Source organism: Denticeps clupeoides, chromosome 5 (genome assembly GCF_900700375.1).
Source record: "Denticeps clupeoides chromosome 5, fDenClu1.1, whole genome shotgun sequence".
NCBI classification, from domain to species: Eukaryota; Metazoa; Chordata; class Actinopteri; order Clupeiformes; family Denticipitidae; genus Denticeps; species Denticeps clupeoides.
The window spans coordinates 3,203,006-3,214,222 of record NC_041711.1 but is presented as its reverse complement, the minus strand read 5'-3'; the positions used below and the strand labels follow the sequence as shown (position 1 = coordinate 3,214,222).

At 44.6% G+C, this 11,217-nt stretch overlaps 1 protein-coding gene across 3 annotated transcripts; it reads right to left on the bottom strand.

The window, feature by feature from the left end:
* Window positions 1-29: 29 nt before the first annotated feature.
* On the bottom strand, window positions 30-6,613 carry hemk2 (HemK methyltransferase 2, ETF1 glutamine and histone H4 lysine). Of its 3 annotated transcripts, none has more exons than XM_028980598.1 (7): window positions 6,357-6,613; window positions 5,359-5,528; window positions 4,628-4,714; window positions 4,291-4,381; window positions 3,922-4,005; window positions 1,517-1,658; window positions 30-278 (listed from the first exon to the last, which is right to left on the bottom strand). In XM_028980598.1, the coding sequence occupies exons 2-7, from the start codon at window positions 5,484-5,486 to the stop codon at window positions 172-174; spliced, it is 639 nt and encodes a 212-aa protein (XP_028836431.1). In that variant the 5' UTR covers window positions 5,487-5,528; window positions 6,357-6,613; the 3' UTR covers window positions 30-171. The 3 variants fall into 3 exon arrangements, with proteins under 3 accessions (XP_028836431.1, XP_028836429.1, XP_028836432.1); XM_028980596.1 differs by having other exon boundaries at window positions 6,491-6,574; XM_028980599.1 differs by lacking the exon at window positions 4,628-4,714 and having other exon boundaries at window positions 6,491-6,574.
* Window positions 6,614-11,217: the final 4,604 nt, after the last annotated feature.

Genomic DNA, 11,217 nt, shown 5'->3' with positions numbered 1-11,217 from the left:
AAATGAATATTTGCATATGAATTCTTGCAGATATTGTAAAGGGTTTGTTTTATATACACAGAATGGTTCCACTTCTCTTACAAAATAAATACAGGAAAAGTCAGTATCTGTAAATCCTAATCCAGTCAGATCATTCCAATTCCTCTTCACTTCACACAAACGTCTTTGAGGTCACGTTCTCCCAAAACGCAGAACCGACAGCCTCTCTCTTCCTGCGCTCCGTGTTAGACATGGCTCCCCCCGCAGGCCAGACTCCGCCATCACCGTTACAATTTCATCTGAGGATGAAGGAGAAAAAAAAAGGAACACTTTGGAAAAATGGACAGTCTCTATGAACGATCAATCTCCTGAGAACAGGTGTGAGAATGTTCATAAAGTCCTCTCAGTGTTTTTGCAGGTTGAAGGAAGCTAAACTTTTTACATTTAATTAACAGCATTTATCAGACACCCGAGCGACTTACAATCAGTAGTGACAGGGACAGTCCCCCCCTGGAGACACTCAGGGTTAAGTTTCTTGCTCAGGGACACAATGGTAGTAAGTGGGATTTGATCCTCGGTCTTCTAGTTCATAGGCGAGTGTCTTACCCAGTAGGCTACTAGCACCCTTAAAGTTGTCAAATGTAAGACCCCGCATCACGGTGGCCAAAGTTTCTCAACAGACATTGTGGGGGCACATATGCCTTCTAAAATACAATATTATCGATATTATTTTTGCTTCCAAAATAATTTTAGCTTTTGTCCATTGGTGGTGGTGGCCTAGCGGTTAAGGAAGCGGCCCCATAATCAGAAGGTTGCTGGTTCGAATCCCGATCCGCCAAGGTGCCACTGAGCAAAAGGACCGTCCCCACACACTGCTCCCCGGGCGCCTGTCATGGCTGCACACTGCTCACTCTGGGTGATGGGTTAAATGCAGAGGACACATTTCACTGTGTGCACAGTGTGCTGTGCTACTGTGTATCACAAGTGACAATCACTTCACTTTGTTAACAGACTCACATTACCTGCACTGCTGCAAGCCACTAGGGGGCGACTGCAATATTTTCAGTTTGATGTATGTTGGTCATTTACAGTGGCGGCTTTTGATGTGGACCGGGACAGAAGAGAAGCAGAGTGTGAATCGGCACTTGTTTCTCTTCGGTTAGGCTATTATATTCTTCCTTGTTTCAAGGTGGCCTTCGTAATGACTGTCATGTTACATACTTCACCCCCATCTTAGCAGAATTTGGGACCCGCTGTCCGCGTTCTTTGTTGGATTAGCGCTCTCTCATTGTCAACCTTGGCAAGGCGTTGGAGCAGGACAGCACAGTTTTTATTTTGCTATTCCCCACTTGCGAGGAGGAAGGGCGCCCTCCATGTGCGAGGTGCAGCTGCTGCTTGCCGCAGAGCGAGTCGAGGCTGCTGCTAAGCCGTTTTTTAAGGATATTTAAGGCCTTAATTTTGGAAAATCGGATTTAAGGCTTTTTAAGGATCCACAGCCCTCGGGAAGCACAATCACAGTTCGCTTTGTCCTGCCTACCCGGTTTGTTTTCTGCCACCGTCACAAGATAAAACAAGCCCTGGTTGGACAGAAGCCGCGCCACCGTCGGGAAGAACCTGTCCATCACCTCCCGGCCCCGCCTTCCGCCTGCCCAGGATGCTTCTATGCCACGCCCACCTACCTGATGCAGACAGGGAGAAATGAATGTGTAACATTAGTATAAGGTTATTGGCGACTGGGAGATTCATTTTATCCTCACAGTACTGTCCAGAAACACTTCATCCAAGATGCAAGTCATTTTTGTTAATGCAACTTTTGATTTTTATGACACAATGACATGATGTATGCAGAGAAAGAGACTGTGTTTTCCTGTTGTTCTCTGAGTAGTAATACAATCGGAACTTACAACGCTACTTCCATACAGCAGCTTCCATGCGGACGGAGTGCAGAAGCCGAAGCTTTTTTCGTCGCGACCCACCTCCTCTATCCAAGCCCAGTTCTATTTATTCCTTATGCCTTCATCTTTATCTTCTGTGTACGGTTTGCGCCGCCATTATGGGGAAACACAAAACACATTCGCAGGTGGAACGAATGCTGGATCTGTATATGTTCGGCCAAAAGCAAAGGCCCGCCCCCTTCCCTGAACCTAAAGTGAAAGTGATTGTCATTGTGAAACACTGCAGAACAGCACACGGTGACACTACGTGTCCCCTCACCCTTGGTGAGCAGTGGGCAGCCATGACGGGCCCGGGGACGGGGCTTTGCTTCGAACCGGCAACCTTCAGATTACAGGTCCGATTCTTTATCCGCTAGGCTACCACTGCCCTGGACCTATAAGATAAACTGCAAGGTCACTGGATGATCCAAATTTTTTATTAATTCACTTATTTATTTATAATGATAAAATGAAATAACACACACTTTTGAATGATTACTGGTCTAGATAATCTGTACATATCAATATGACTATTTGTGTCTTCACCGCGACCTTCACCGCGGTCTTCACTGCGGCCGTTAAAATTTGGGGGTTTAAGCACTTGTGTCTATGTATGTGCATAGACACAAGTGTGTTTGTGGATTCTGTTGTGTATTGTGCTGTTCTGACTGTTGTGTCGCGGATTCACGTTTATGTACAGGCGGGTGCGTGCACACACACACACACACACACACATTCTGGAGCACACAGTGGCGGGTAAACATGCTACTTTCACATACATACACAAGAACTGACAAGAACTGGATGAATATAACTGTTTTTTTTTTTTTAAAGACAACCCAAAACCTACATGCTGCGCGGCATCGTAGTGTATCCTGAGGAAGGGGTGGCAAAGGAGTGCGCCCCCCATTCCAGGACTCCTTTTGAAGAGTTCACCTTCGCTAGAGGTGGGGCGTTATCCTTATTAGTAATTATCTGTTTTTAGAGGGGTGAGGTAAGTAGTTTAAATAGTTGGAATTATCAGAAATGCTTTATACAGTACAGGCCAAAGGTTTGGACACACCTTCTCATTCAATGTGTTTTCTTTATTTTCATGACCATTTACGTTGGTAGATTCTCACTGAAGGCATCAAAACTATGAATGAACACATGTGGAGTTATGTACTTCACAAAAAAGGTGAAATAACTGAAAACATGTTTTATATTCTAGTTTCTTTGCTCTGATTCCTGCTTTGCACACTCTTGGCATTCTCTCGATGAGCTTCAAGAGGTTGTCACCTGAAATGGTTTTCCAACAGTCTTGAAGGAGTTCCCAGAGGTGTTTAGCACTTGTTGGTTTGCCCCTTTGCCTTCACTCTGCGATCCAGCTCACCCCAAAAATCTGGATTGGGTTCAGGTCCGGTGACTGTGGAGGTCAGGTCTCCACTTTTTGTTAAGTACATAACTCCACATGTGTTCATTCATAGTTTTGATGCCTTCAGTGAGAATCTACCAACGTAAATGGTCATGAAGATAAAGAAAACACATTTGAATAAGAAGGTGTGTCCAAACTATTGGCCTGTACTGTATGTCTGAAGGAATCTGCATGTACAATGATTTGTTAATGTTCATGTGAAAAGCTCCCCCTCGTGCAAACCTGAGGTATGGGATGTCCCAATTAAGGGTGGGGCTTAATAACCGGTGGTTACAGCCGGTGGCTGAAGTAGATATTATATATTATTTTTCTCCAATGGCTGTGACCACCCGTGGGAACAATAAACTTTTTTTCCTGAGTTTCACCATTAATAATGGTCTACACAATTATTACCACTTTAACTTTTTCATCTGTATGAATTTGTGTTTCACACTTTTAGATCGTCCCTCCCTAAACTATTTCAGTTACTGTTGGGAAAATAAAAAAAATATTGTTTGGACAGTCCGGACCGCCATCATACTGCAGACATTTCAAATCACACCGTTTTAGAAATGTAGGGAAAAATATGAAATTATTGCATGCTGTGTGATTAACCTCCTCTGATGGCGTGACGACATACGGTGGGTTGAACAGAAGAACGTCCACCTCTCCACTCAGCCTTGGCAGCAGAGACTCCACCTGCCCCGCACAAACACAGAAAGACATTTACATTTGACACTATTTATCCGATGTACTTATCCAGAGCTCCCTACAGTCAGTAGTTACAGGGACAGTCCCCCCCGGAGCAACTCAGGGTTAAGTGTCTTGCTCAGGGTGACAATAGTAGTAAGTGGGGTTTGAACCTGGGTCTTCTGGTTCATAGGCGAGTGTGTTACACACTAGGTGTTAACAGGTTTGGGGTCCTTGAGGAAGTGAGATTCTGTGCTCTGTGTGTGTGTGTGTGTGTGTGTGTGTGTCTCTCACCAGGTCTGTGATGACGGGCTGCAGGCAGACTCGGTTACGCTCAGAAGTTTGTACGGCGCACTCTGCAGCAGCAGGATTCACGTCAGTACAGCTGAAACACACACACACACACACACACACACACACACACACACACACACACACACACACACGGTCCTATTACAAATACAGAATACACATCACAGACAAACAATTAAGTCAAACTGACGCCATTTTCCATGTTTCATGACACTTATACTACGGTAGATACGTTTTGTCCTGCATCCACAGAACTTTGACAATCTGCATCTGCCACAAGGTGCATCTAGGACACATACATACACACACACACACTCACAGATACAGAGATCCAGGGCCGGTCACAGACGCGAGGAAGGCAGACACCACTCCCGAACCACACCCGACCTCTAAACACACGGACGGCCTGCAGACCACACACAGAGATCACGTTCAGAAGGGTCAAAGGTGATGCGCAGGCCTGAAACAAAACCCAAATAAAGTCCCATTTCACCTTCAACTAGTTTCCCCATTTCATGCATGTCCTGTGTAATTCTACAAATTCAAAAAGCAAAGAAAATAGATCTCAGCTAATCCGTATATTACACATAATTGGGATATTTTAGGTCACTATCAGTAACAACAAATGCCTTATAAGATCAACCCCCCCAGTCGGATTTACAGAGCTGATGTGAGGGGTGGTTGGGTCTGATGGGTGCTCGAGAGTGAGAAGACCAGATGACAGGATGACAGGTGTCACCCAATTGGCTACAGCAGCCCACCAACTTCTTTCAGAGCTACGCATGAAACAAATGCCAGTTAGTGGTGGCCACAACCAACGTACGAGGTGGGACCTTTCACGCAGTCCTTCTCTCAATTATGTCAAAGTCCACTTTATTGTCATCTCACCATATAAAAGTACACAGAGAGAGCTTTGGAGAACCACAGCGTGCAAAATAATGGAGACACTTCACAACATAAGTCTCCTGGAACCTGTTTTCAGGGCCTAAGATCTCATCTCACTGTAAGAGAGCCCTCGTCTTCTCATCCCACTGGCTCCGGCACCTTTACCTGAGCTGCTGCAGCCTATCAGCATCCTTCTCCAAAGCATCCATCAGGAGGAAGGTGTCCTCCGCCGGCTCGTAGACCTCGGAGAAGGTGCCGCGCCCGGCGTGGCTGCACAGCGGTGTGGGATACATCTCGCCTTCAGGTCAGAAGGTCAGGTCATCATTTTCCACCGCCTGGGGGAAGAGTGAAAGCCGCCACTCAACTTTTACAATCATGTCTTTGCCGAAGGAAAAGACTGTCTGACTTCTGCAAAACCCCAAAAACCGACCAGATCCTGTTTGAAACTACTGTAAAACACGTTGGCACAGAAGAGCCCACAGTCCTGTTAAAATCACATAAAGCCTGAGGCCGGGCGAACAAAAAAAAACAAAGGAATTACAAGAAAATCAGCGTGGGTGACGTTTACGGCGCCTTTAACGAACTCTGTAAAACTGGAAGGGCCCTGATGTGGCACAGAGTGGGTTGACTCGGCCCGCGGCCAGACACCGAGGAGCCCTTCACAATGCCCCTGCATCTTCTGCCATCAGGCACAGTCAAATGAGAACTTCTCTCGTTCAAGGCAGCCACAGTCAAAGGCCGGCACGGAGCCCAACGTGTAAAATGCGTTTTATTCGCAGTCCAGGGGTGCCTTTCCCAAAGCTCCCGTTACTTTGGGAAAACTTACCTGAACGAACCCAAACTAAGCAATATTCCCCCCAGCTTTCCCTCGCTTTCATCAGTCTCTTAACTCCCGTCTCTGGATTTCTGTAGGGTGAGACCGCTGGTGCCTCCTGACTGTAAAAGGCCCTTTTTTATGGCAATATGTGGTTTTAAAACGACACAAGAACTATTTCCCACCAGCCTTATAAAGAAAATGTACAACTGTTTGTATCACGCATATATTTTATGCATACTTTCATAACGTCAGTTTTCAGTCCAGAGAGTGCAACGACCTTTGCTGTGTGTGTGTGTGTGTGTGTGTGTGTGTGTGTGTGTGTGTGTGTGTGTGTGTTATATACCACCTTGCCACACTGACTGAAGCGTGATGGAGCGTCCACCCCACGGATGCTCCACAAAGTAACCAAAGCGATTAATAATCAAAAGACCGAACACGTGACCCGTATCGATATTCCCTTCGTTTAGTAGAGAGATTCACCTCTCGAGATGACATAGGCGAAGCTTGTTCGGAAACAGCGCGCGTGTTCTTCGACTGGGTTACTTCCGCGTCCGGTCAGAGTCCGATGCATTGTGGGAGTTGGTGTTTCCCTCCCTGGACCGAACTGGAGCCTCGGACTGGTGGTGCGCACTGCAGTTCTTTTAGATGTGCTGAATCTTTAGAAACTGTTCATTAAAAAGATTCGTTCGAATCACCGAATCGTTCAGTGCATGGAGGAGCATGTGGGCCCGACAAACACCTTTGTACAAAACTAAACTCGTTTACAAATCATGATGTTTTAAGCGCCCTGTTCTGTATAATTCACACCAAACACAACTACTACTTAATCTGCTCCAATGAAGGTAATACAAAGTCATTATTCTCATTGTAAAAGAACACTATCCATCTTATCTGCACTCATTTGCATTCTGTTACTCAAATTACCTTGAATTAAACAGTGAAAATCTAAAACTGAGATCCTACTTATTGATAAAGTATTTGATATTTATAACAGTTCCGTCTCCCCTTCTCAGCAGGTTAAGAGTCTGGGTGTCATCCTCAAGGGTACTCTTACTTACAATCTCATATTTACATTAAATTTACGGCATTTATCAGATGCCCTTATCCATTTACATTTACATTTACTGCATTTATCAGACGCCCTTATCCAGAGCGACTTACAATCAGTAGTTACAGGGACAGTCCCCCAGGAGCAACTTGCTCAGGGAGCAAGACACTTAACTTGTAGTAAGTGGGATTTGAACCTGGGTATTCTGGTTCATAGGAAAGTGTGTTACCCACTAGGCTACTACCACCCTATCCAAAGCGACTTACAATTAGTAGTTACGGGACAGTGGGTTAAGTGTCTTGCTCGGGGACACAATGGAAGTAAGTGGGATTTGAACCTGGGTCTTCTGGTTCATTGGCGAGTGTGTTACCCACTAGGCATATCAATAACATTACCCGGTCTGCATAAGATAAGATAAGATAAACCTTTATTAGTCCCACAAGTGGGAAATTGCACTTGTCACGGCAGAAAGTGGACAGAAGCAGAAGGTAAAAGCATCACAAAAAATAACATAAATATGTATCTGTATATATGTACAAATTTACAGTCAACTTCGAAATATCAATCTCCTCCATCCATCAATCCCTCCCTCACTCACCGTACAAGCTCACTCTCGTCGCATCACTGCCAGTCTGACATTTTAGGTTTGTTTATCTCTAAACTAAATCTGTTAAAAAAGGACGGAACAATAATTCAGGAGAGTGTAGTTCACCGAGCAATTCGGTAACTCCATCCCTCAACTGAACTGAGAATCAAACGAATCAAATGAGATAGTGATTCGAATCTGAACATTCTTTCAAAAGATTCGTTCACGAACGACACAACACTCAGACTTGTTGAGACCTGGATTGGTGACAAACCTTTACAAGCTTTAATAATGTTTATGGAGGTCCGTGTGCGTGTCACTGAGGCTCTATTCGTGCGAGTTGGGTGTTTTCATCTTGTAAAATCGCACGCGACGGGATTATGCCTAATTTACGACGCTTCGTGGATGCAGCAAAGCCGACAAGCACGTCCGATCACGAATGCATTTAGGAGATTCAAGTTCAGACTTAATACACCATCCTCATCAAAACATGTGACATGTATTACAACCACAGATCACCTGTAATATTATGTACGCTGATCTGACCACTGATGGATGATGCAAATATTGATAATAGCACTCTAGCGTCTTAGAGTGGGAATAGGAAATATTCTGAATAGGATATTTTGTTCTTCCCTTGTGAAGCAGAAATGGTGAAGGATTTTGGTGACTCTGACAAAAGCTGACTTGTCATGGCTAGATGGCTGGCCTGCAGTGATTAAAGTGTCATTGTGAATCACAGCATGCACAGCACACAGCACAAACTTTGCAAATTCTCCAGAATTGGGCTGAAGCAGAATTTTTTTTTACATTTGTGGAGGCACCACCTTGCAACTTAACAAATCTATTCAATCAAATCAATGTCCCTTATCCAGAGCGACTTACAATCAGTATTTACAGAGACTCAGGGTTAAGTGTCCTGCTCAGGGATTGAGATACAGTCTCAGTTTTTAAATCTAAACTGAAAACACATCTGTTCACTCTGGCCTTCTGTTAATGCTGCTAATGTTGCTGAAGTTAAAATCCCAGACACAGAGTCAATTATTACTGTAAGTCCACTGGTCAAGCATGGACAGAGTTCAATTGGCCTTAGTTAGGCTGTCCTTAGTTAGGGTACCTGGCCACTGTTACACTAACGTACAACCATGACCACGCATTTCTGTACATGTTGTACACGTTGTCTGCCGCTGCTTCTGTTAGTTCTCTCGGAGGCACTGAATCGTGCTCCCAGACCACCTCCAGAGTCCAATGATGAGAACACCAGAGGGTGTGGACATGGACTGCTGGCCCCACTGTGACCCGGGTCACACTGACCCAAAAAATGTGCTCATGATCCTAAGCATTATCAGCATGGACAATCATAAAAAATGGACTTCCTTTATACACATTACTCTTGTCAACCCAGTGTTAACAGTAATTCTGGGTTGATGCCCATTGCACACTCTTGATTTTCTTGTCACATTTGACACACCACAGCACATTGAAATGTGGTGTCTGCATTTGAACAATCCCTTTAGTGAATGGGCAGCCATGAAAGGTGGGGGCAGTGTGTGGGGCCAGTACTTTGCTCAATGGGACCTCAGTGGCACCTTGGCAGTTCGGGATTCGAACCGGCAACCAATCCGCCTCCTTACCCACTAGGTCACCACTGCCCTTGACACCCTTGATCCGTTTGTTTTTTTCCCAAGTGATTTTTCTAGGGAGTTGTTGCCCAGAGAGGGTCTAAGTATGAGGGGTGTCACCTGTAGTGGCTTTAAAGCCCATTGAGACATAGTGTCTGTGGTTTTGAGCTATACAAAAATAAATTGCTGTTGTTGACACAACATGGGTGGTAGTAGCCTAGTGGATAACACACTCACCTATGAACCAGAAGACCCAGGTTCAAATCCCACTTACTACCATTGTGTCCCTGAGCAAGACACTTAACCCTAAGTGTCTCCAGGGGGAGACTGTCCCTGTAACTACTGATTGTAAGTCGCTCTGGATAAAGGCATCTGATAAATGCTGTAAATGTTGACACAGAGGTAGTAAGTGGTTCATAGGCAGGTAGACTGTAAAACCCCCCCTATTGCTGATGGCTTAGGTACATTCAGAGGTCTTGTGGAGTCCATACCTCAATGATAGCGGCCACATTTCATGCAGGAAAATAAAGGACGCTTATCATAGTGGGATTGTAAATGAGCCATTGATGCAGATCTTCCCATTTACCCATCAGGAACGGCATCCAGTGTAATACATTTGCCATGTTGACTGTGTGGACAACCAGAACAAATGATCTGCAGTGGCAACCCTCAATGGGAGCAGCTGAAGGGAGAAAAAGAAGAAAAAGACAATAGTGCTGTCTTGCCACAAGTGCTAAATCAGATCTTAAACCATGGTAATATGGTCATGAAATATTGCCAACTTTTGATTTGAAACTTCCCATTCATTTCCAGACTCCACCCTCCACTAATAGACTCTGCTTCTGATTGGCTCAGATCCTGCATGTTTTCACCAATCATGTGCTAGCCAATCGAAATCAGTTCAAATTTAACTGTCAAAATCGGAAAGTTTCTGTATTTTAAGAGACTAGCTAGGACCTTTCAGGCAGCAAAACAGAGACATACTGATGGAGGGGAAATAATGCTGATCTGTGCGAGCGATTTAGAATGGCTGTAGCAAGCATGTCTAGAATGGTATAAAAATAAAAAGCTTACATCCAGGCCAGACAGGGGAGGGCTGGGTTCCTTTCTGCCACAAGATAAATGTTTTGTTTTATTATGGAAGTCAGAAAAAAAATTGCATTCAGGTTCAGTTCTCAGCATGGCTTGGCTCAAATACCCAAACGATGAGTTTGCTGAGGTGGCCACCCGGTCCTGTAGACATACTTCAGATTAGGCCAGGTGTCCACAAAAGCTCCTCTTATCTGTAGTCTCCACGAGGCGTGAGATCTAGCAGTCCCGAAACGTGTCTGCAGGGCTCCTGCGTGGACAAATAAAGTGATGTAGACAGGCCAGCAGGGTGTGTGATGGTGCAGACACTGCGGAAGGCCTCTGCCTGCCCAGAACGAGCTGTTTTACTCATTAACATCTGTACTGGCTCTGGATTATAGACACGAGAGGGAACCGTAAAAACGAGAGCCTATAAAAACATCATTTTTTTCTTTCTTTCTTTCTTTCTTTCTTTCTTTCTTTCTTTCTTTCTTTCTTTCTTTCTTTCTTTCTTTCTTTCGTTCTATCTGTGATAAGGCAAACTAGCTTGTTTTTAATTTAGACGTTCCTGGAGCGTCACCCCACCCAACACACACACGTAGAGCAGGAAGGAGACAAAATTCAGCAAATGTAACAACAATTCTCCTGTCTGCATTGTGGAAAACAGCATAGGATCATCTTTGAAGACCATATAGGTTTCAGCACAAACGTTCAGGTTCCCGTTTATGGATTAAGCATACCCCTTGACTAAGAGCATTTTTGAATGGAGAATTTTGCCAAAGTTCTTTTTTTTTTTAGTCTAGGCCTAATCTGTGAACAGGACTCCAACCAATAAGGATTTTGCAGCTCATTAAAAAATAATGAGGTTCAACATGAACCTCAT

What these genes read in the sequence shown, in the direction of transcription:
- hemk2 (XM_028980598.1), bottom strand. Translation starts at nt 5,486, where the DNA reads ATGTATCCCACACCGCTGTGCAGCCACGCCGGGCGCGGCACCTTCTCC. An exon ending in TCGTCACGCCATCAGAGGAG is followed by an intron (nt 1,659 to 3,921) that starts GTTAATCACACA and finishes TGTCTGCATCAG; the next exon opens with GTAGGTGGGCGTGGCATAGA. An exon ending in GGTGGCAGAAAACAAACCGG is followed by an intron (nt 279 to 1,516) that starts GTAGGCAGGACA and finishes CTTCATCCTCAG; the next exon opens with ATGAAATTGTAACGGTGATG.